A 26,343-nucleotide genomic window follows, 5' to 3' on the forward strand; every position below is an offset into this window, starting at 1 on the left:
CAGACTGACAAAGAAACATAAGCACACATGTTAGCAAAGCAAACCCAGGAGAGCCAGTATGTATTATTACTTGTAATTGAAACAGGATAAAAACAGCTAATTACAGCTCAAATGCATAAGAAAACGAAGATCCTTCGTGGATTTATGATAGTCTGAACAACTAATACAGAAAAGGCAGCAATGCTGCATAAGTGACTTTTCCAAATATTTAGGAAGCGCTAGGTACATGTTTGTCCGAAACTTATGATTAATCAGCCAAAATGCCTGCAACCTCTCACATGCGTCCCGAGATTCCACTTAGGTAGCATTACTCAAAATGGGCACTGCTCAACAATGCCATCAGCTTTCTCCACAACAGCTGTGCAAATTTCAATCTGAGCTCCAACGTGGACACAGTACACATGATGTTGAGAAACAACAGTTATGGATTACTCGCTAAGACTACAATGCAAAATAGTTGTATATTCTAGTGAGGTATAACCATTGTAATCAGCACTATCTGGGCATCACATTTCACTGCTACAGCTGCACAATCTCTTAGCTGTAGGCTTGTGCGAATATTCGAGCATTCGAATTCGCTTCGATTCAAATTTAAATTATTGAAAGTTTTGAAGTATTCGAAAGGAACGCTTGTAAACCCATGTAAAGGTGGTTTCACTGCAGTGGAGGGATGCTATGCCGTGAATACACCTTTCCAGAAAAAATTTGCACTGTCCGCTTGTAACCTTCTGTAAAGGTGGTTTCACTGCAGTGGGGTGGTGCTATACCGTGAATACACCTTTCCAAAAAAAATCCGCATTGCCGCGAAGCCGCACTTTCAAGGTTAAATTAACATATTACCCTCTCATCGATTCATCATTTTTTAAGTTTAAAAGCTTGTTATACCGGCTTATATGCTCTAAGTATAGTAAATTTTAAAACGTAACATATTTTACAGGTTATCACTTGCATTCTACTGAAAGCCAAATCCTGCTACTATTCAAAGTTGCTTCCACTTTCTTTGAACCAAAAAAAAATGACATTTGCACATGCCTTGTTACAATTTAAAAAAAAAAATGTTGTGCAGGTTGGTTGGGTAATGACAAATATTTCGTTTTTCTTTATAATATGTGATATATACTATTTGAATTCGATTCGAAATTATTCAACCAAAATCACTATTCGCTTCGAACCTAAAACTTACTATTCGCACAAGCCTACTTAGCTGACGTTCAACGTGATGCTGATAATAGTTGGGGTTTTACGCCCCGAAATCACGATACGCTTATGAGAGACACCGTAGTGGAGAGCTCCAGAAATTTCGACCCCCTGAGGTTCTTTAACGTGCACCTAAATCTAAGCATACAGGCCTCTAGCATATCGCCTCCATTGAAAAGCGGCCACCGTGGCCAGGATTCAATCCCGCGACCTTCGGGTCAGCAGTCAAGCGCCATCACCACTAGTCCACCACAGCAGGTACAACATGATGCTGGTATAATGCAATGTGACATGTAATGGCTACAAACGCATGCAAGCAGCTGACATGTTTTGATGCAGATTTGAATAGACTTTGCAGAGAGCAGTTTAGTGAGGAGAACACAGCATTCAGTGTTGTACAGTTGAATCCTGCTATAACGAACACCGCTACAATGGAATTTCCACCACAAAGAAATATTTTTTATTCTCCATCAGCTGCCTGTAGAAAACAATGCAAAAAATGTCTCGTCACAACAAATACCTTTCCTGGGTACTTCCACTTCAACAAAGCTTTTGCGAGTGCTACCTCATAAGGAAAAGGCACTTGCCTAGGATTGCCGTGAAATTCTGATGGCAACACAATGATTTCTTGTTTGCAAGTGACTTCCAGAGCAGTGCAGACGCATCACAAGACCTGTGTCTTTATCGGAGACACTCTTTCGGCTACCAAACTCACATCCCTATATATTTTTTTCACCACCGAGATGCTCAGGGACGGATCGTCCATCCAACACGATGCTCCCAGTGGGTTTGATGCGCGTGAAGTAGAATCGTGCATCAAAAGCTTCTGCAATATTTCTGACAGAGTGCTTAAGGGATGCTGAAGTGGTTTTACAATTCGGTAAAACTTTGTTGTTAACAAGGACCAACATTATTGTCGATGATGGCGTAATTTTTTTCGCTGTTGTGGCAGCAGGAGCTTTAAAATACGCGAAAGAAAAGTTCGTTTTGCTCCCCCCAAGAAAGCGCGCCAAAAGTGTGGGCGTGGAAATGAACCAACCGGAACTACGTCATAGTCGGTAGTTTTGGCCACAGTGGTAGAATAACAGGTGGCTCGACGCGCCGCTCCGCCAATGCACCGCGCGTGTCACGGTGCTCGAGTTGCCGCCGCTTTTCCGCAAGGTGGCAGCAGGTATACTCTGGTCCGATATCTCCGCTCCGGCGCATTTGAAAGCATGTGGCCAGCGTGCGTCGCGAGCATTTAAACTGCAATTTGCATCTTTAACTTTTGAGAAAGAGATCCGCGGTGTATTTATTACACCAGAGAGGCCTAGAGCAACACTGAACAGTTGCCGTCGCTTAGAACGGACGCGCCACTAATGAAAGCATGCAACGCAACCAGCGTTGCAGCCGCGTCTCTTCCTTTCTGCTTGGTCATCTTCGATAAATGTGGAGGCGTTCGTGGGTGCAAGCGTCCGAAGAGCAAGAGCGTCCCTATGTGACGAAACCAGCGTCGCAAAGTCGCAATCAGCCTTCGAGTCATGATCACGGCCAGATCACGGTGGTCGTGATTAGGTGATCCCACGGCTTGAGATCCGCTCTGATGCGTCGCGCTTGTTGCGCTCTGTCAAACCAACGCGCGTGACCGCATCGGTGTTTCCGCTCACTTTGTAAGCTGGAACCACGGCTGAAACCACGGTGGCTCGATCTGTGCTGCTGATGCGGCGGCCACCATGGGACGAAAATGCTTTGCTCCAAATTGCAAATCTGGCTACAAAACGTGCAAAGAAAAGCTGTGTCTTCTCTCCGCGCCGAAAGACGAAAAGTGACTGCAGTTGTGGAGAAATGCAATTCCACGGAAAGACCGCCAGCTACGGTCCTCCGACATACATACGATAACGTGAAAACCAAATGCTTTTTTTTTTACTCTGTACACTCGCCGGTAGAAATTTTCACGCTTTCGAAAAAAAAAAAAATACGCGCGCGTCTCTTGCAATCGGCACCCTGTGACAGTCATATCGGGACTACCCGCGCCGATTAAAAAATTTTTAGTTTCATAAAGCCTGGCGCTCTTACTTTTGCAGTCGAAGCTGGCAGACAGCGACTACAAGCTAGTAAAAGCACAAACAACCGTTTAAAGCCACAAAGTTAGCTAGAACAACCGGTTTTTACAGCCCAGCGACAGCTTGCAATGCGCATCTTTCGGCCCAAAAACTCTGTCGCGAACCTAGCGGCGGCCGCGAGCAACTCCAGCAGTACGGCGACGCGCTCGCGGCGCTCGATGGGCCACCTGTTTTATTCTACCACCGTGGTTTTGGCGGAGCCGTGGCCTCCGTGACTACTTCTGGCTGCGCGCAGTTGGTGGAACTGATCGCGAAGGCCATGCTTTACGAGCTGATGGCGCCGATGACTGCGGCACTACCGAAGTTGACGTCACCGCCTTCGCTCAGCAGTTCAAGAAGCCCTGCGGCTGCAGCCGCTCTTTTTTTTGCCAAGAAATGCCATTTGCGTTCACTTCTGTGAACTCTTACATTGGTTTTCGTAATTCAGCAAGGATCAAACTATGATTACACATTCCAAAGTCATTTTTTTTTTTAAGTGCTTCAGTGTCCCTTAACAGCAGTTTTAGAATGTGCACTCTATTGAGAAGTTATCTACAGAAGTTTTATTTAGACTACAAATTCATAGTGGTGGCATGATTGCCAGAAACTTGTGCACATATACTTCCTGTGTGTGCTCAGCTGTCAGCCTAACGGAGATTTCTGAATTCTTTCAAACTCTGCCATCTTGACGTCTTCGGCGATGTTCCTACACTCGCCGTGAACAGCTAAATGGAGAGCAGTTGGGTTAAGGCTAGTTCAAATCAGTCAGAGATAGCAAAAAAAAAATAGCCGTGCAGAGAAGTTAGCAATGATGATGGCGGCTTTGCTATCCAAGCAAAATTACAGCTGAGTGGAATGCTAGGATTCGATCCAAGGTCTTGTCTGAAAGAAGGCACAGTTGCGCTTTCTTATCGTTTCTTGTAGACGTGAGGTGGTGTCAAGTCGGGGAGAGGTCTTCGAATGCATTTCGTACGAGTCTCGAAGATCTTTCAGGGGTCAATTCAATGTAGACTGTCTCCAGTGTTGGCAACAATCGAAACACACACCTCTGTTTGGGTCTAGATGCCAACATTGTTGAATTTAGTTAACACTGTCTGGAGCACGGAGCAAGAATTCTTGAGGAGGCGAAACTGCGCTCGCTCGGGGGCGCCCTAATAAAGTCACGAAATCGGGCACAGCGCTCATGCGCCCTCTGTCGTGAGAGTCCGCTAGCGGAGAAGGAAAAATGCGCGCGTCCCTCTCACCGCGCTCTCCAACGAAGCTCGTCGGTTCAAGGCCATTCGTCGCCGATTCGTCGTTCACGCTTCACGCCCGATGGATGTTTTTGTGCGTCCTCGCCGGCTCCATTTTTAACGCGACAGAGTTAACGAGCCCGTTTCGCAGAAATACCGGTGTCGGCGTCCGTGTCGGTGAGGCTAGCAACTGAGAAGGCGATGCGCACGGGCCCGATTACGCTATCACGTTCTACTCTTAAAGGCGAAGCTCACGCGCTCCAAGTTTTTTCGGTAAATTAACGAGAAAAATGGCGTCAAATGCAGGAAAATTACCACCGTGATATTTTTTGTACAACGTGAAATCTATAATTTTTGATAACGTGAACTCAATGAGTTAGGTATATTTATTTCAACGAATGATGGGACTTACCCTATATGCCATCATTCAGATTTAGGTTGTTGCGGCGGCGGCATTTAGATGGAGGCGAAATGCTAAAGCCCATCTGTGCACATTAGGTGCACGTCAAAGCCCCAGGTGGTTGAAATTTCACATTGTCTTTTTTTGAGAACAGCAGACAAGTATCCGAACAGCGCGTGGAAAGATTGTAACAACACTGGCCGTTTCGGTTTGTCAAGGAGAACTTCGCCACCGAGTTCGCCATAATAGCGCCGCCTGTCTATGTCGCTGTCCGAGAAGTGCTTCTCGCAAACGTTGTCACAAGGTGTCAGCTGTCGGTCTTTTCTTGGGATGGCGCGAGCCCACGCTTCCAACCTCACTGGGTCACAGAACTTCGAAGGTAATTACCTTCTCCTTGCAGGACGCGTACCCACTGCTGCAGTTCGGCACGACACATTTCCGCCCCATCCTGAAGAAGCACTGGTCGAAATCTGCAAAGCACTCTCCTTTGTCACGGCGTAAAAACGCGCGCAAACATCAAGGAGTAGGCGCCGCCGGTGCAACGCGCGGAAGCCACTGAGAGCGCTAAAGAGAAAGAAACCAGCAAAAGCGAGGGAACTTTCCGTCTCAAGGCCACCTACGCATGCGCGCGCACAACATGCGAGCGAGGAGCGAGAGCGCGTGCATGCGGCGGCAGACGTCGTCTGCTCAGGGGCCACTACTAGCAGTTCGTTCTAAGCGCTGTACGGCCTATATTTCTGGCAGTATCGATTAGGAACTGCAGCTAAAATACCTGTCATATCTACCGAATGGTTTACAGACAGAAATCTTAGAAATTTTACAATGTACGAGGCGCTATCACGATTTTTATGCTTCGCGTCCATAGAAGAGCATGTAAAAGATGGCAACAGGCCGAAAGCGTCATCTGTCGTGCTTCGGCGTAACCGCATTCCGCCGTGACGCTATCGCGCCGCCCTCGCGCGCTGCCGCGGCCGAGAGATTCTCCTCCTCAAATACTTCTTTCTCCGTGGTCTGGAGTAACATTGGCATTTGAAATGCCATTGAAGAAATTCACTTAGGTAAGCCTTTTTTTTCTTTTTTCTTTTTTTTTTTTTTTTTTTTTTTTGCTTTGGGCCTATTTGTAGAATTTGTGTGGTTCGCACACTTGTAGTTTCACATAACTTTGGACATATGTGCCGCTTTACAATGCTCTGTTCTTCTTTTGTTTTTTACAGGACCAGAGCACGAAATATTACGGATGGCCTGTCCGAGCTTGTCAACACTGTGACGACGAGCGAGCTGATATGCCTCGAACAACTGGTAAGTTTACGGTGTTAATTTAGCACCACATACACACACCTAGATTGAACACCTATGCAAAGAATTTGTAAAGTGTCATAGCAGATGTAGACAGGTGAAATGTCACAACGACACGATGACTAGAGCAGTGCGATTGCTGTCAGTGACTTTGTTGTTTCCCACTGTGCACAAAAATTACTTTGCAGCAGAGGCGAGCAGCAGTAACTCATTGCAGTATTTTCAGTTTTTGCACTGTCGGTATAATTTCCAACCCCCCATGGTGTTCAGGTGACGGAATTGGTGAGACTGGCGACGTTTTCCTCCTCGCGTTTCTGCGATTCCTTTGGGAGAGGTACACAATGGAGCAGCCAGGCACCTCCAGGGAAGACTGCCTTGCAGCCACCCAGCTGCTTTCCATGGTTGCCAGGTGTGTGCTACAAGCATTGCACTTGACTGGAATGTCGCATTTCGCTACCACACTAAACTTTCGTTAATTCAACTCTGGTTTATTGGTCTCTATCAAAAGTGCTGGCGCCACCCATACCTTTCTATGGGACCAAACTTTCCTTAATTTCGACCCTGAAACTAGTCTTCGCCGAATGATTCGACCTTGACTAGTCGTCTTACATGCGCCCGACCCTAGCAGCGACTGCAGTAATGGCTAATAGCAGCATGATCCGGCTTTGCAGTGCTTAGTTAGGTAAGAGTGAATGCATCGAATGCACATCGTCTTCCACTGAAATCAGTAATTTTGTACTTGCCCGAACAAGATTTTGTCGTTAAGACAGTCGCTTGGAGTTAACTATTATACAGCATAAAGTTCTCCAAAAGCTCTTAGGTGTAGACGAAAACAAACACTTCATTTGCAACAACTTGCTGCAACAGCTTAGTCTGAGTTAGACACCCCAGCATCATCACCACTGCCATCGCAAGATGTTAACTGCTATGGATAGTGAATGGAGCTAACAGAACAAAAAATTGGTGACACACTGCCTTCAGTCTGATTACGAGTGCATTTTCAAACGTTACATTATTTTTACGTGTTTGGGTAATTGGTGACACATTGTCACTTGTTCTTTTTACATCGTGGGATTTACTCACTCTTAAGAAAAACCAGAAATGCAAGATCTCAAAAAAAAAAAAGATTCGTCAAAGTGAAGCGAGTGTTTCTTCTCTCAAAGCCCAAAATACATGTTCAGGTGGCAAATATATATGGAATACTCAGCAAGAGTAACTCGAAACGGCACATTCTGGACATGGGCAAATCACTTGACTTGGCTTGGCTTGGCAGTCCAGAAGCCAGTGAGCTGGTTTTACTTATTTGCACTAATATCGTGGCTTCGTTTAACAACAGTGCAGAGCACATTTGCAGTTCAAATATTGCAACCTCCATGCTCACAAATATTGAAAGCTCCGTACTCACAAGCCATTAAAATCGGCAGGAGACTCTTCACTATTGTCACTGAAAGCATCTCGCCCACATTTCTTTCTGTGGACCTGGTCTCAGTTTTTGCTGTCTTTTGTCTCGCTTTTGCAAGCGCCAGTGAGTGTGAGCTTTGTTACAACAAGATTTCACGTTTCTTTTTTTTTCTTTTCTGTGCAGTGCTGATAGCAACATGGTGACGAAAAACCTGGAGCTCCTCGTCTCCGTTGGATTGGGTGAGCGTGGGAAAGCCGACCTTGACTTCTGCAGGCACACGTGCAGCATCATTCAGAAGATGGGCGGCACTCTCTCGGTAATTTTTTGATCCACATCGGACATCCTATTTTCGGCTAGTATTGACTTGCATGAAGCCCTGAGAATCATCATTGTGCCTCTACTGTGTGTTTGTCTGGCCAGTGAAAACAAAGATTTTAGCGCAAGTAAGTCATGACTCTCTCTTACCCTAAAGACGCATATTAGATACGTAGCATTGCTAAGATTTACATATTTATTTATTTATTTATTTATTTATTTATTTATTTATTTATTTACAGGATACCTGCATTGCCTCGAAGGCATTATCGCAGGAGAGACAGATTATGAGTATCGCGTGTTACATTTTTTTGCAGTAATAGGCAATAAAATGCATAGAACAAGGTTAACATCAAGGTAAACAATGTGAAACAGACAATAGGCTAACATTCTCACAGGTAGCAGAAAGTTCAAGCGAAACTAGGACAATAATACATTATCGGAAACACAGTCGGGAATAAAATCCTATTTACCAGATACAGAAACGTGTTATTCAGTAATCCATTCATGGACACTTCAAAAATGGACCTTGAGTAATGCATCTCGAGTACTGCTTGTGCTCTGCAAAGGCTCTCGCTAAGGCAGCCAATGACAGGTTGTAGCAGAATCTTGCTGTGGTTGTGGTAAGCATGGAGCAACACAAGTGGACCATGTTCTTCATTTCTCTCTGTAGGCATGATAAATGGTGCTTTGGTGGAATGTTAGAACATGCTGATTGTGTTACAAAGCTCGTCCTCTGTATTTTCATTTCAGGCTGCCAAGGCCCCGCTGCAGCGTTTTGAGAATTCCCACCACATGTTCGTTCGGCTTCAAGACATTCTCCTGGAAAGTAGGGCTCGTTACAGTATTCCGTTTCCGCAAGTACACAAGCTGGTCTGAAGTGCAGCACTTGCAGATTGAAATGCGACGTCATTTCTTTTAGTAAAACAACCGTTATGAGCAATTGCTTGTGATAACCGTGTCGAGTTGCTCAAATCTGGCCGCTAAAGGTAATGTTGGCTCTGAGGTAAGTGTTTTTGAGCAAAATTATGACGATGTGACAGGCCGGAAACGAAATTATGTGCATCACTTAGCCCTAATTTTCGCATTTCGATCTGCGAGTATGTATACACGCTTCACATACGGAATACTAGTACTTTAACGTGAAAGAGATAGAGGCATCATCAAAATAAAAGGCAACTCTGTCACTGTATGTAATGGACGAAAATGTGAAAGGCAAGCAGGGCAATGTTATAAGCGATTTCAGTGGCATAGTGCAGGTGGCAGAAGACTTTTGTTCCTAACTGTACGTTTGCAGCAAGAAGCCACCCAATCTTGAGTGAAGTGATAGTCGAACAGGACACTGAAATTTTGACATGTCACTATTGATGAAGTTAGAAAGGCCATGGAAGAGAGGTTGGAGGAGATGGAGTAACACTTGATTTGTTCAAAGATGAAGGAGGTTTTATATTTAAGTTATCTTGCCACCTTTTCGAAATCTTTTTATATTTTGAGCTTTTTGATCGAAAATTGATTACTTTTTGTCTGCCTTATGGAGGACCGTTTAAAAAGACACTTAAGGTATTTTAAGTGGAAAGAATTTTTTAATAATTATAAGATAATCAACCAATTACCTAAAATATGCCCATCATGCCAGCAGTCACAACTACCAATCCAACCACATGAAATGAAAATGGCTTGGCAGCACTGCAGCTGTGTAGTAGGCTGTCCAGTGAACTAGGTCTTTACACTGTCATCAGTATTATGTGTGGTCGATTCCACGAAAGATCGAAAAAGGGTGTATATTTGGTGTTTCCGATTTTCCTGATAATTTTGTATGTTGTGCACATATGACTGCACAGCACGAAATCGCAGTTCGTTTTCAAATAAAATTTTGTTTTCAACACAGCAAAATTCGACAAGTGTCGCCGGTTGACGACGACCATTTTAACGAAGAGTGCGTTTTCGTAAATTCGCAATCATGCTGCCAGCCACTGAAGCTATATATTACAAATATCTTTCTTTTTGGCGGAAGTAGAAGTAAAGAGGAAATAGCTCTTATCATTTCATAGAATTCTGAGTAAATTATGTATTTTAAAAATTCACGAAAAACGCTGCGTTTTTGAAAATCAGTCAAATTGGGACGCTATGGCTACTTCTGTGAACATCTTGGCTTGTTCATTATTTGCAGTATGAATAGGCCTTTAATGTGAATAATGAACCTCTGCATTTGTATTTCTCTCATAATTTTCAAAGTAGTAAATTTTCATGCTCGAAACACCAAAAAGAGAAAAGTGCTCCTCCATTCAAAAATCTATAATAAAAAAAAACCCAGTCTCAATTTTGTTCAAAGTCCCCCAAGATGTTCTCAAGGACTGCGAGAATGATATTATGAAAAAACATGTTGCATCATTTTTATTACAACAAAAGCAGAAAATGTCAAACATTGTGTTTCCAGAGCGTGATGGCTACTGTGTGAAGGGCATCTCTAGTAACAAGAAAATACAGTAACACGTCTTTTTTCTTTTCTGAGCTTCGCTAAACAACAGTAATGATCTATGGTCGGAAATTGGGAACTGTTTTGTAAAGAAAAAGACTGTTCCAATTAAATGCATTTGCGTGGTTTGCGACTTCACGCCAGTGTTGGACATCCCTCAGTCCACAGTATGCACTTCCAGTTGTAGCCTCCTTTTCTTTCATCTATTTCAGTTGAGTATAATTCATATCTTGAGTGCTAAAGAACGGATTCCCTCCATGCGTCTCTTATGATGGTGTACTGTGCCAGAATTGAGAGATTGGTATAAAAGCCAAAGTCTCTTCATGAATGGAAATGAATTTCTGGAGAGCGGTCGCCAAGAGGTGTGGTTTTTGTTGGCCCAAATGTGTACGTTGTCAAACCTTATGTGATCAATGCAGAGTTTAAAAAGAATCGATTACGTGAAGATTGGTGGCAGCAGTTCTGGCCACGGACAAAACACGTTTTGTTTGCATTGCATCTGCTTTGTTTTTTGCATATCCTTCTTTCTCTTGAAGGAGTGCTGGCAGATCTGGTTTCCCTCTTGAATTGAGTGCGCATCCTGCTTCATGACCCTCCGCAAAAGAGTCTCGATCCGATATCTTCTACGTAACGAAATTCTGCTGCAGCGGAATTTTCTTTTGTGCACCATGAGGCAGTCCGTACAAAATCTCGGCCATGGCTATAACGCCTACCCATAGCCACCTTCAGAGCGTAGGATAGTGATCGCATCAAAGTGAAGCACAATTTGGATGCTTAACTTCTATCTCAGGTGGTGTTTGGCTGACTGGCACAGCCGTACTCGTTGCTGTCGCCTGCTCAGGCGGGCGTCTATCGCGCCGCCCTTGCAGCTGTCCGCCTGAACGCATGCTACTCCGTTTACACGAGTGCTTGTAGCGCGGGCCACACGATCCGCACGGTGCGGATCCAGAGACCGGGCGGGAGAGCGACGAGCGGTGAAAATGTATCGTGTAACCAACGCAATCGACACCCCAGCTTTTTCCTCGTGCATAGCGACAAAGCCTGGCAAACAATGTGTGGCTGCTGTGCTTAGGTTGCACTGCGGTACTTCGCCGTTCACCACTGCCGCCATTTGCGATTTCTCACATTCTTACAATGCATGATCGACTCAGCTACACATATTTTTGCGTTTAGCTTCGTTACTTTTATATAAGCGCATTTACTAAAAAAAAATTATCCAGAGGAATGAAAAATGTCCGTGCTGCCCGTCGACGAGGAATGTAGTGGTGTCGCAAATGCATTTAATTGGAATGATCTTTTTTTTTCTTTACAAAACAGTTCCCACTTTTCCAACAATAGATCATTACTGCTGTTTAGCGAAGCTCAGAGAAGAAAAAAGACGTGTTACTGTATTTTCTTGTTACTAGAGATGTCCTTTACGCAGTGGCCACCACGCTCTGGAAACACAATGTTTGACATTTTCTGCTTTGTTCTAATAAAAATGATGCAACATGTTTTTTCATAATATCATTCTGCAGTCCTTTGAGAACATTTTGGGGGCACTTGAACAAATTGAGATTGGGTTTTTTTTATTATAGATTTTTGAATGGAGGAGCACTTTTCTCTTTTTGGTGTTTCGAGCATGAAAATTTACTACTTGAAAATTATTAGAGAAATACAAATGCAGAGGTTCATTATTCACATAAAGGCCTATTCATACTGCAAATATGAACAAGCTAGATGTTCACAGAAGTAGCCATAGCGTCCCAAATTTGACTGATTTTGAAAAAACGCAGCGTTTTTCGTGAATTTTAAAAATACTATTTAGCTCAGAATTCCATGAAAATGATAAGAGCTATTTTCCTCTTTACTTCTACTTCCGCCAAAAAGAAGATATTTGTAATTATAGCTTGAGTTAGCTGCCAGCATGGTTCCGAAGTTACGAAAACGCTTCTTCGTAAAATGGTCGTCGTCAACCGGCGACACTTGTCTAATTTTGCTGTGTTGAAAAAAATTTTATTGAAAACGAACTGCGATTTCAGTGCTGTGCAATCATATGTGCACAAACATACAAAATTATCAGGAAATCGGAAACATCAATATACACCCTTTTTCGATCGTTCGTGGAATCGACCGTGTAGTAATAGCCCCAAAAACCAAAAGTTGTGATAATTTCATGGAGGTTGCTTTTCGATTGCAATTTTGTAATATCAGAACTTATGCTTGTTTTCAATTACTGTCCTGGCTTCAATGTAGAGCCTAAAAACAACGGAAAAATCGGGGTTCAAGAAAAAGAAGAATTTAAGATTTCCGGGTTGGTGGGCTCAGGCGCAGAAAAAATGAGAAAACAACCTTTTGAACAGAACAGGATAAAAACGTAATTTTTTCCTGCTCCCAGATTCTGAAATTGTGTACATGCTTAGAATGTCAAAAATATAAATTCAACTTAAAAGAAAAAAGCGTCATTTTAAAAGGTGGCGGCATACTTAACAGCCTTGCAGCACTCTGTGCACAATGTTTTAAGACTTTGAATGTAGTACCAGAAAGTTGGGAAAACGCCAACATTATGTATATTAATACAGAAGAAGAGAGACGTAAAACAGTTGTAGAATTATTAGGGCTGGGGGAATATTCGAGAGCTTTGATTATTCGAATGAATATTCAAATATTCGAATTTGCTTCGACACAAATTTAAATTATTCGAAGTACACATTTGAAATGAACGAATATATGTATATTTGACCGCATGTAACCCCCTGTGAAAGTGGTTTCACTTCAGAGGCGGGATGCTTGCTGTGAAACCAGCCAACCGAGGGGAAATCTGCACTGCAGCAAAGCTACACTTCAAGGTTAAATGTACATAGTATCATGTGCCTTCACCTCAATTATTTTTTAAGGGGCGGAGAGGGTTTTTAAAAATCAAGATTCCCTTTACCAAATTTAATGAAACTGCACAGTCTTGTTTAGTTTTCTTTGCTGATTCCAAATATGCAATTATTCTTCAAATATGTCAATTAGTTCCAAAGTTAATTAAAATTAATTAGGATTGTTTCCGAGAACGATGGAGCGAGAACTACTCATCAAAATCTTGCTTTAGGCACACAGCCGGATACTAGGAAACATAAGCTTCACAGGGGTAGGAATACTTTTTTGATGTGCAAACTATTAAGAATTATACAGCATATCAAAGCTTTCTGTTCAACTAGGGTGACGATGCGGGCTTGTTGGTTCATCGTACTTGAGAAAGAGGTAGCGCCCTTAATTCTTAAGTTTGCACATCAAAAAAGTATTCCTACCCTTGTGAAGCTTATGTTTCCTAGTATCCGGCTATGTGCCTAAAGCAAGATTTCGATTAGTAGTTCTTGCTCCATTGTTCTCAAAAACAATTCTAATTATTTTGATTAACTTTGGAACTAATGGACATATTTGAAGAATAATTGCATATTTGGAATCGGCAAAGAAAACTAAACAAGACTGCGCAGTTTCATTAAATTTTGTAAAGGGAATCTTGATGGTTTTTAAAAACCCTCTTCCCCACTTAAGTTGAATACTGTGTTATACAGGTCTATATGCACTGAGTATAGTACATATTAAAACGTAACATATTGTACAACATGTAACTTGTACCCTACTGCCATTCAAACCACCTTGCTATTATTTTAAGTTCATGCTGCCTTAGGGCAGCCTGGCTTTCTCTCAGGACTCTTGTCAATAAAGTTCACCATATCCGTATCCACTTGACTTCGAACCAAACAAATGGCACATTCACACATGCCTGTTCCAAATCTAAAAATAATGTACAAGTTAGGTGGGTCATGACAAAATGCTCATTTTCCTGTATAATATGTGATGTATACCATTTGAACTATTCGATACGAAATAATTCGACCAAATCACAATTTGCTTCACATTTGCTTTGAACGTCATATTTACTATGTGCCCATCCCTAAGAATTGTTGATCCACCAGCTTACCTTCACTATTACGCAAAGATGATTTCAAATAGAGTAAGAGAAACAGACGACTCTAATCAATCCAGATAGCAAGCTGGCGTTAGGAAGGCGTTCTGTGCTAGGGATCACAGTCATGCGATTAAATTATAGTCGGGCACAGCTTAAGAAGTTCGGAGAGGCCCCGCCCCAGACGACCAAAAGCGCGGCAGTTGATGGCCTCCGCAACTAAAGAAATAGTCCCGCTCGTGCATTTAGCAATCTCTTCGAAGGCACGGCTACCGGCCGTCCGGCTCTTTCTGGAGTCATTCTGGAGTGCGCGCGCTCTGGTGCATGCATTTTATACACCCACCTTTGAAGAGGAAATGCCACGGACTTTTAAAGTTGTATCCGGCTACAGTGTCCTGTGCTATGTGTGTTCTTCTATGTCCCATACCTAATTTGCACTCTGTAATTTACGTATTATGAACCAACTAGCCCAGCAACAAATTTTTTAAAGATTACTCAGGTAATTGAGAAATCTGTTGAGTACAACAAACTCCGTTATTGCATGGCTTGCATAAACTACAAATAGCCATTTGACTCGGTAGAGTTAGTGCGTAAAACTTGCGCGCTATCCATTGTCGTCGTGTCTCTTTCCCCATTCTCATCTCTAAGCGCATAGCGCAAGGAGAAACTATGGACAGCCAACAACTACTCCAATTCGTAGCTATTTTGAAAGATAACTCCTTAGAGGTGTACAGTAGCGTCTCAGTAAATGGAGATCTCTTAAATGGAAGAGCTGCTTTTAATACGGTTGGTTTTGCACTTCATTTCTGCACCCCTGTTCATTTCTCAGTTAACGGAACTCCTCTTAAACGGAACATATTTTCCTGGTCCCTTTAGGTGCCATTGACTTTGTCGTGCCTTTGGGCCCTCCTCTGCAGCAATCATGCTGAAACCCTTTGAAGCAGGTGCCAGAATAGCACACGCTGCATTGGCCATGCGTGTGCAACGTGTCAACGTTAGTTAAAACCCACACGGGGGCGGCCCAGACAGACGCTGCTCAATAAGAAGGCAGCAGAGACGAAGCTGAGGGCTTTTTGGCCAGGGGGCCAGGCAACGCGAGGGTGGTTGCGCAATGCGTCTAGCATTTCCTCCGGGAGTGCAGCAGAGCGTGGAGAAACTCGAGGTTTTGAAGCATCTGCTAAGCGAGTTGTTTGATTGTTTTTCATTACCATTTGAGAGTGAATTTGTTGCATATTGCCCTTTTATTTTTACGCGTCGCAAGTTTTCTTGTTGACTGCAGACCTGCGGTGACTGCCTGTTTTGGCACCTTTGGTCCTTTGCTTGTACGCATTTGTGCCTCGTTGTGTCGGCATTTGCATGGCTGCCTCCGTTATTGAGTGCCGTAAACGAAGGTATTGTGAGAGTGTCTTGTTGCGTCTTGAATTAAGGCAGCCCTTGTTTCTAGCGTTGCTGACTCTTTGTCGTACGGATTGCAGCTCACGGAGCCCCCTTAGCGGAGGCAGAAGCCTTCAAATGAGAGGGAATCTACTGTACCGTTTCTGAGAAAGTACAGTAGAACCCCGCTGATACGTTTTGAAGGGACCGTAGGAAATCAACGTAAGAGAACGGGAAACGTAAGAGCGAAAAACAGGAAAAACGGCAAATATTTAGTGGTACAGAATTTTATTTCAATTCTTACGAGCGGCACGAAAATTGGCACGCTCAGCCGCGATCTAGTCGATGGATAGAAACGCGGAGCTTAGGACGGCCTCATCCACAGAAATGTAATCAACGTATGTGATTTTTTTTAACACCCACAGCTGTAGGCAGGAAAGAACTAAGCACACGCAATCACGACCGGCGCGGCGAGTCCGACCGTGAACCGCACGCACGACCATGCGAGCTCCAACCAGCTCGAACTCCTCCCGTTCTCCGACAAATAACGATGATGATGAGTCTACGCCAACGCGATGGTAGAAGTGAATGCCAATCTCGAAGGCCTGCTTTCGCAAGCAATTACGTCATACACGCCATGTTTGTGCAATACAAATCTCAAAGGCTATGCTGTTGTCAATAGTAAATGCCAATCTCGAAGGCCTTGCTTTCGCGAGCAGTTACGTCATAGACGCCATCTTTGCAATTTGAATCTCGAAGGCCATGTTTTTGTTTGCATCAATTGAAAGATTCTGTTGCTTGCGCCTCTCATACGGCTAATATTACGGTCAAACGAGGCCAAGCTGCGTGAAAATGCACCATGGCCGCTCTCTTTGGTAGTCACTCGGTCGGCTCCGAGCACACTTCGCGACGTATTCATACTGGGAACGGTCCAACAGTTACGACGTAACAGCGGGGTTCCCAATACATTGTATCCTATGGGAGCTATGCCGGGACCGGCGGAAAACGACGTAACAGCTGGGAAAACGCAGCAGTGGGGAACGTAACAGCGGGGTTCCACTGTATCTCTGTGGTTACGATGCGTAAGTTGCGTGAAACTTTTTCGCAGCATTTGTGACACCAGCGTGGCCGTTTGGATTCCCACCATGGAGAGGGCTCTCGACGTGATCTACAGGTACGCCTTGAAGCCGGCCGAAATCGCCAACAACATCCTGCACGGTTTTGGCAGAGAGGTTGCTGCCCCTGTGCCAGCAGCAAGCGGCAGTCAACGGTGCGGCAGAAGGTGAGCGAAAGAAAACTCCTGGACATCTTCGGACATTAGCCGTGAACTTCGAATTGGAGTGGACTCATTCCAGAGGCGCTCTGCCTGTCATGGTAGCTTAACGGATGACGTGTTGCACTTCTAAGCTCGAGGACATGGGCTTGATTCCCAGCCACGATGGGGGTGAAATGCAAAAACAGGCTTCAAATGCAAAAGCATCTTAGATGCACTTTAAGGAACCCCAGGCAGTCAAAATTAATCTATAGTCCTCCACTACATGGTGTCTCATCACGTCGTGATGTTGGCACATAGAACACAAGAATTAAATTTGTTCCAGAGGCACTCCGGGTCCAGCTGGATGGACGCTGCATGTGCAAACCGAAGGGTTGGCTGCTCTTCAGGGCAGTGATAGGAGAAGCGAAAGTCGAGTGAATTTCTTGTACTGTGACCAGCAGTGCTGCATTACAGGCGTGCTTAGACAGGAATCATGGCTGCATTGAGTAATGATTATCTTTGTGAAGAATAGAAACTTTGTTCATGCCATCATGAGAACAGATGAGGGTCCAATTATCGAAACATGAGCAGATTTATTAGGTGCTCCTTCGATGGTACTGGGAGTGTCTATCACAGCACCTTGATCTGGACAGCCAAAATGTTGTGGGATCACATCTATTCAATAATTTTCTTTGGTATCATGCCCGATGCAGTTGAGTGCAAATTTTCACAGCATGGGCATTATTGCAGCTGTTAGTTATCAATGAAGACCTTTTTTTTTTGGGGGGGTTACCACAAAGATTTCGTTTTTCATCCCTATTTGTGGACTGTGTGCCAATTTCATTTAAACTACTACTATGTGCGCTCTTTTGCGCACATAAAATGTAATATGTTAAAAGAACTTGAACCAAAAGGTGTGTAAATTATGTTGGTAAGATGGAATGCTGGGCGAGTTGGTAAAGCTTCATTATGGCTACGGCACGACTTACACAGACAAAGTCAAAGAAAGGGAAGCAATGCTGCACTGAACTGAAGTTTATTGGATTGAACCACATATAACACCCACCAACGTGACAAAGTTCAGGTCTAGGCGTTCGCAACAAATCATCAATTATTCAAAATTCAATCATATCAAAAATTCAGTTGTATATCAATCATATCAGTCACTCAATTCAAAGAGCCGTGTTGCATCCCTTTCTTTGCCTTTCGTCTGTGTCATTCACGCTGTAGCCACAATAAATTATATTGACGAATTATGACTCCCTGCCTTGTTTTTTACTGATCTTGTCACATCTTTCTGACCTCAATGAGCATCACGACGATTTTTTCTGTTGTCACAGCAAAGCCACAGGATTCTCAGAGCTCGCAAGAAGAGAACGAAGAAATGACGGTGGAGGAATCACCCCAGACGCCCTCGTTCGAGTGTTCGAGCCTGCTGCTGTCTCGCACACTGGCTTGCGTCGGTCACGTGGCGCTGCGGCAGCTCATCTACCTTGACGTGGACGTTTTTGCTCAACTGAAGCGGAAGCGCGAGTCCGTGAAAGACAAGAAGGAGCAGGTCGCGAAGAATAAGAAGAAGCGACAGTCAATGTCTGCTACCGGTCACGTCCTCTCCCAGAGCCAGGTGAGACAGTATTAACGCGACAGCATTAAAGAGCTTGTTTCGCAGAAATTTCGGTGGCGGGCTCGGTGGCGGCATCTTTGGTTGTGAGCGAAAAATCAGCGTTGTCCGTGAGCAGAAATTTGAGGTAGATGCAAATAAAGAAATAATTAAAAAATACGGGTGTGCGAATATTCGAACTTTCGAATGTTTTTCTAATAGTGTCTGCTATTCGATTCGATTCACACCAGAATTTGACTACTTGAACTGTTCGAACTTCTGGAAGATAATACAGTCAACGTCCGATTTTTCGGACTCTCTAGGGACCGCGAAATACAGTCAACTGCCGATTTTTCAGACGCCCGATTTTCCGGACATGCTCGAAAATTCGGGCGCTTTCGCGGCACCGTCACCAGCCCAATAGACGTCAGTGTATTAGAACGTCCGAAATTTCGGACGCTGAAACTCTTCCGCGTCCGATTTTTCGGACTTTCTGCCCAAATTGCAGGTCCGAAATGCATTATTTGAAGCCCCCCACCTCTGCCGCGTCTATCATCTCGCAGGTTCGAACCAACGCTTTCGCGAGTCGATCTGTTTGCGACAGTAGCACAGTTCAAAAGTCAGCTTTACCGCAATGCCCAAGCGTTATGGGGTGAAGCAGACCAGAAATTCAAAGGGGCCGCTATCACGGCGCCGTGTGGCAATGTCTTTACGGATAAGCAGCGGAAATGCGCGGAGGCGTGATGGCAGCAGCTGGAAAACGCGCCAGTATGGCTTAATCACCGACAGCCCTTACAGTAAGCATATTCAGCTAACTGCTCGGTAGTGCATTTGGCCAAGCGCAGTTGCAGGCACACTGCACGCATTTCGTAAGCGAGAACCCCAATGCGCCACGCCGCCATTCTTGCTGCCTCTTTGTGCAAGACCGCTAAGTGTGCCGCACAGACGCGTTGCCTTCACAGACGAATTACGGACACACAGATTAGTTTTTCTGTTACTTTTTTTTTAATGTTAAAGGCATATTATACGAGCTAAGTAACCTGCAACCCACTACTATTCAGACCCGGCTACTATTTGAATTCGCTTTGGAATTATTCTATGCTAATTACTGTTTGTGTCAACCTCGCTTCGAATCAAAAACGTGATATTCATGCAAGCTTAGTCAAAACTTTGACGAGTTTCATGTGGTGGGCTAGTCCGTGTGGTATTCATTCACTTAAGCAGTGCCTTGTCACTGTCTTCCATCACATAACCAACTCAGTGAAAATGGGCTATGGGAGTTCCTTTCTTGTGCCGTGGCAAGAAGTGTGACTCACTGTAAAATCATTTTGTTAACCTCTCGTTTACAATGATTTGTGCTTTTTCATTCTCTAGGAGGGGCCAGACAACCAGAACGCTGACGACGAGATGCTGGGTCCGGTGACAGACGACACAGACGCAGAGTCATTGTTCACCTGTTGGACGATGTGGTGCTAAGCGGTGAGCACGGTCTCCCTCTGTTTGCAGATTGGTTTGACACTTTCATTTTATATACCATACTCAGTTACAAACTATAAAAAATGTCGGCTCCTCCCACGGCCATTGCCGTCCCCACAGAGAATTCGCATAAATTCTTCATCCAAGAGCGCTTACTCATTTTCCTTACGCACTTCTCGAATGTTTCAGTAGTCGACTTTCCCATACAGACACACACCCGTCTCTGGTTTTGGGTACGGAAACTAGAACGTCCTGGTAAATTTTGTCAGGGATTCTGACACCATGCTCTGCCAACTTAATGTTTTAGGTCAGCAACGACGAACCTTTAACTTTTAGTACGAGTAGTATTGCATTAGCTGAGAAAAACTACTTATGGTTTTTCTTAGGTTGTCACAGAGTATACTCATGTGTAGTCCTTCCCACAGACCTAGATTCCAGTCAGCTGTAATGGAACTACGCAGCATCAAGCACCTGCTGTCAGAACAAATTTTGGGCTGTCCACAGGAGTCCGCTGTGAACAGCATGATTTTACAATCTGTACAATCGTACTACTGTATTTACTCGATTGTAATGCGAGGGGCGACTTTTCATTGCGTCCGGGAAGAAAAAAAATGGTTATTTCAGTATTCAATTGTAACGCAAGGGTCGACTTTAGGGTAGCGAAAATCTGGAAAAAAAACTTGCGGTTACATTCGAGTAAATACGGTAGTGTGTCATTGTTAGCGTAGTATTTTGAGGCAGTTTTAATACCCTGTGATGGTTTCTTTCTCTGTTGCAGATGAAAATACCCTCGGTATTTGGAGCAAGCTTGTCGTGCACGTTGTCACCGAACAGAGCACATACACGGACGAAGGTGTGCGCACAGTCGCTTCCCTTGCGCTGGCTAAACTGATGACAATCAAGTGAGTATTGATGTGCCTCTTTTTTCTTTTTTTGCACGATTATGAACAGGCGATGCTGCCATCTGCATTGAATACATGTAATAGCCCCTGTGGAGTGTTCCTGCTATGAGTAAAAGCTCTTGCATGCTCCTTGCAAAAGCTGCAGAAAAGCTGTACTATTTTTTTTTAGTCTTCTAACACTTTTGTGAAGTACTTAATTGGCCAAGGCCATAGCTGTGCTCTGTGACAAGCAGAAAATTCAGTACAAGTCACGCTTACAAAATTTCAGTGCGCTTTCTTTCTGTGCTTCTTTGTTCCAAGACATCTGTGCAAATTTTGTTTTATTTTACAAGTGTCCTTTGGTCGCACATTAATGAGCCCCCAGGTGGTCGAAACAGCTGTCCATTTCAGCGTCCCTCCTGCCAACTGGACAGTTTGGGGCGTTTGAACCCCGCACTAACATATACACCTACCTGCTTGCATTCATGATCGTGAAAACAAAAGTGCACCTTCTGGTTATCTGTTCTTCCCAGTTTTTGAGTGCGTAGCACCTTAGGGGCTTGACTTGTTGTCCATCCACTGTCTCATGTCGCACGGTCTTGCAGTGGCCAATAAAGGGGCTAAAACGAGGCTAACAAGGCGCAAAACCAGTGCAAAATAAACTAACGAGGTCTAAAATAATATAAACAACAGAAATAACCAAGAATTAATAGCAATGATTTACCTCAAATCACGAAAAACACTTCTGAAACATCCGGCTGATACCTGCGCCACTCAAGAGAGGGCGCCACCGCCTCGGCAAGCATGCGATTGCCAAGGGAATCACTTGATTCCCTTGGCACGCATTTCCTCAGGTTTCACGGTAGTGGAGCTGTGTTAAGCGCAGGATTTATAACTACACCAAGACCTACACAAGAATGACATTAGCATGTAATTTAGAACTACACCGGGCCTACACAAAAACGACATTAGCGCTACATTAAACATAGAATTAGCGCTGGATTAGAGCCACATTAGCGCTACATTAAGCGCTGGATTTAGAGTTTTCTTGTCTGTTCTACCTTTGACATTATGTTCCACATTTCACAGTTTAGGAATTATATCCCTACATGTCTTGTCTAACCCTTGCTTGCCATCATAACTGTGCAGCGCCGACTTCTGTGAGCAGCACTTGGCACTGCTGTTCGACATCATGGAGAACTCGCCAGATCCGTGATCCGCACCAACCTGGTCGTGGCTGTGGGTGACCTCATGGTCCGCTTTCCTAATCTGCTGTACACCTGGACAGAGAAGGTCTACGCTCGGTACGTCACTTACCAACCACTGGTACCGCTTTTACCACCTTATTATCCTGGAAATATTGCTTTTGCCCTTAGAGAAGGGTATGAAGCAGTCACTTTCTTCTTTGTTCTTTGTATCCAAGTGATACAAGGCCAATGGGGATGAAATGTACAGATTCTCATGCTCCATGCTTTGATCAACATAGCAAAATTAACCAGAAATTTTACCGTGGCATCCTTCACAGATTACCATGTTATCTGTCACGCTCATCAGAATGTGGTCACCATAGCCCAATCCGATGAGGGCAGGAGGCAAGTAATAGCAACGAATTCGTACCATGTTGACCCAGTTGGTCAACATTAAGGGGGACCGGCTTTCGTATCGCGAAAAACGGCAAAAAAATCGATTTTTTGAAAATCACATTTTCAGTGTCTGTAGCCCTTTTATATCCGATTCCAAAATATCTTCACCGAAAACCGCGTAGAAGTGCTGTAAAAAAATTGTTGCGCCTGCCGAGGTGGCGAAAATTATTGGGGAAATCGCAAAAGAGCACTGATTTTCAAAAAATCGTAGCTCCGCAACGACGCCACCGAACGCCGATATCTTGGGCTCATCGGAAAGCGCATTTCTCCGTCTTCAAATTCCCCGCCTCAGCTGGCTCCTCCCTTCGAAAACAAGTGCACAAAAAGCAAATGTTCGAAGGTCGTTTCGAGCCCTCCGATTGGCCGCGTCCGCCATGTTGCCCCAGTGCGCCTCGCCATTGGTCCGATGCTCGCTCCGGGAGATCGTCGTCTGCAGCTCATGCGTCTCGAGCTCACGGCTGTCGAAAGTCGCGCTACTTCGTGGCGTATTCGCAATCGCTCTGTGTTCACGGCTCGACGATAACTTTGAACAAGAACTACGTTTTGTTTGGAGCTACTACCGGAAGCTCGGTGGGATTACGATGGCGCGCCGCACTGTAGGAACATCGCAAACGCGCTCGGACCGACTCTCTAGCGTTACACGTCCGATCCGTGGTTGGAGGTTCTGCTTATGCGCACTTCGGATGTGTGCGAGGATGCATTACGATCACTCGCGACCACTCGACTCGTACTCGCGACACGCTCGGAGTACTGCTACTAGCGTTTGACTTCGCGACTGGGCGCACGCGATGCGGCTCTATCACTAGGCCTAACTGCTCGTCGCGCGTCGCACCGACGAACCGCGAGAAACTTGCGGAACAACGCGTTAGCGGACTCGCGGCAGTGTTCTCAAAAGCGAACGCCCCCCCCGCCTCCTCCAGTACAGGGTATTGTCATCGCAGCGCGCAGCGGAACCCCACGCGCCAAGCTCGTCGCGCGCGGGCGCGCGTAGCGGCCGTCCGAAAATTAGCGCGCACATTTTGCGCGCATATTCGCCACCGCCTGCATGCGATCGTCGTCAACGCGCCACGCACATCCCACGCCCGGCTCGTGCGGCTGGCGAGCACTTGTGAAGAGTGAAATGAAGCAGGCTGATGGCATTGTGGCGCGCGCTTGGGGGCCGTACTTGGTATCGCCGTAAGTGCTCATGAATCATCTGAAAAATAAAAGCCTCGCAGATAACCGTGTCCGCGACCGGTGAATGATGGAGTGCATCGCAGGCGAGGTTTACATATTAGCTTGAGTGAAACAGGAAGATGAATTCATATCTGCCCAGTTCGCGTCTTGAATAAACTGCTAAGGAATTCCTATTCCACCAATGTCCTGGCCATAACTGCCTGTTATTTAGGAGGAAGGGATAGGTTGTCATGATGAGAGCCGCTCTTAGTATCCTATAAAAATGATTCAATGATCAATTGCAATCAAGACTGTTAATTATGTTAGTGATAGCATGAATACAAGAAAAGTGGCGAATCATCATAGTACATAGCCTAATTGCATTACAATATCTTGTTTTTTGTCATGTCTATTACACCACTTCATAACTTTGTTTAAAATTCATGCTACATGTTCTTTGTATATCAGAAAAGGATTTTAAGAAAAAAGAAAGAAACAAAGGCACAACAGAAAAAGCCACATGTGCAGGAGGTCCAACCTTATAAAACACATTAAAGATCACAATCTTCTTGTGTTTTAGAGAAGCAAGGCACCTCAAACTAAAGACAGGGCACTCAAGAAACTGCACATTACGAAGGACCCAAAAGATTACGATCCAGTGCCTTTTGATGAAGTAATATCGTTGGTACAGCTTTAAAAGCCGTTTTCTCAAAACGACTTTTCTTGCTTCCTGCTTCGCTGTTCCGCTGATTTCTCACTGACCGCTGGGTCTATTTCAGTTCCGTTTTTTGTTATATTCTTGAAGCACAGTTCAGGGGTGACATTTTGCTTTTTCAGTATGGCCTTTTGATAATTAGCTATTTGACGAGTTGCACAAAGCCTCGATGCCTGTTGCACAGTCACCTCATGAAAAATGAAAACTAAAAAAAATTTGTTGCAAATAAGAATCTAAGAATGTCATGCCCGCAATCAGACATCTTAGAATGCATAGCACTTTGAACGAGTTTCCTATCACACTTTTAAGCGAGTCAGACTCGGAACAAGAGCAGAAGGTGAAATATTGTACATCAAAAAGTTGTGAAGATATATTATGAAATTTGTACAGTAGCATTAAAAAAACTTCAAATAAGTGTGCCAATTTTCATCAAAATCATGAAGAAATAAGAAAGTTGGTACCGAAAGCCACGTCCCCCATTAGGGGGGACACTGCTCTTAAAAATTTTCTTTATTTCTTGCTCGATTTTGATGAAACCTGGCGACTTTATGTATATTTGTGTGCTGATTTCAAATATGCAATTACTTTTTTAGTATACTGTGTAGTTTTTAAAATACAAAATATTTCATGTGCCTTTTGGGGAGCAAGTTTATTTCTAAACTAACTGCGTTACAATGTAAATCAGCATATGACGATAATCTGCGATCAGAAATGTTTGCAGTGCAACAAAAATGGATGTTCTAACCCATTTGACAAAAGTTATGATATGTTGAACATTCGCAAGTGAGTCAATTTCAAGCTAGAATTTCACTTGTGAAAGTTCAACATACCATAACTTTTGTTCTAATGGGTTTAGAACATCCATTTTTGTTGCACTGCACACAGTTCCGATTGCAGATTATCATCATATGCTGATTTACTTTGTAACTAAGTTTAGAAAAAAACTTGCTCCCCAAGTGGCACATGAAAAATTTTGTATTTTAAAAACTACACATCATACTATAAAAATAATTGCATACTTGAAATTAGCACACAAATATACATAAGCTCAGGAAGTTTCATCAAAATTGATCAAGAAATAAAAAACTTTTTTTCAGGTGCCATGTTCCCCTTAATCCAGAGTCTTGCGCTGTGCCATCCTTTGCTACTCACGCTACAGTTTCAGGGACCCCATAATTGACCTTTTATTTTTATATTTTTTTATCTTATTATTTTGTAAGCAAGAATCTCGTTTCTGCGTTAGCTTGAACTGAAGCAGAGTGTAACCCTTTCTTTTTCTTTGAATAAACAGGTTGCAAGATCCATCGCGGGATGTCAAGATGGGCACATTAAAAACGGTCATCTTCCTCATTTTGAACGACATGATTAAGGTCAAAGGTCAGATCAGTGACATTGCCGCCATGGTCATGGACGAGGACGCCGAACTTGCAGACATGTGCCGGAACTTCTTCTTTGAACTCGGGAGCAAGGTTCGTTGTACTCATTGTGATTTTTGCTTTGGAACTAACCTCGTGCCTACCTTTTTAACGTGCTAGCGGCCCTTATTTTCTTTTAGCAGTAATTTTTTTTTTCAGGTAATATGCTTCAGTAGCATGGTGAACACGTAGAAATATGGCCGTAAATAGTGGGAAAGCTTGCCAGAACCTAAAATGCCCCTTTCAGGAGCCAGCTTGAGAACTTGTTGTAGATGCATCTACCGCTGTGGTTGGCAACGTGCAGGCAGTCTTGACAGATCTCAAGTATGGCCACAGCAATAGAGAAATACGTTGCATTGGAGCCACCCAACAGTTTTTGCTGAGTCATAACAGATCTATCAGGTTTCATTATTTGAATGCTTCCTTCTGCATTCTATAATTGTTGTGTCCTAAAAGCACTAATTATTAAACGATGGGAATTAGCATACTGAGT

At 44.0% G+C, this 26,343-nt stretch overlaps 1 protein-coding gene across 1 annotated transcript; it reads left to right on the forward strand.

Moving 5' to 3' along the window:
• Nucleotides 1–21,974: 21,974 nt before the first annotated feature.
• LOC119376534 (condensin complex subunit 1-like) lies at nucleotides 21,975–25,904 on the forward strand (the record flags this gene model as incomplete). Its single annotated transcript, XM_049411436.1, has 2 exons — nucleotides 21,975–22,226; nucleotides 25,727–25,904. Coding segments are annotated over exons 1-2 (231 nt in total), but the record flags the coding sequence as incomplete, so codon positions are not given.
• Nucleotides 25,905–26,343: the final 439 nt, after the last annotated feature.

The sequence above is a fragment of the Rhipicephalus sanguineus genome, unplaced genomic scaffold (genome assembly GCF_013339695.2).
Source record: "Rhipicephalus sanguineus isolate Rsan-2018 unplaced genomic scaffold, BIME_Rsan_1.4 Seq1298, whole genome shotgun sequence".
NCBI classification, from domain to species: Eukaryota; Metazoa; Arthropoda; class Arachnida; order Ixodida; family Ixodidae; genus Rhipicephalus; species Rhipicephalus sanguineus.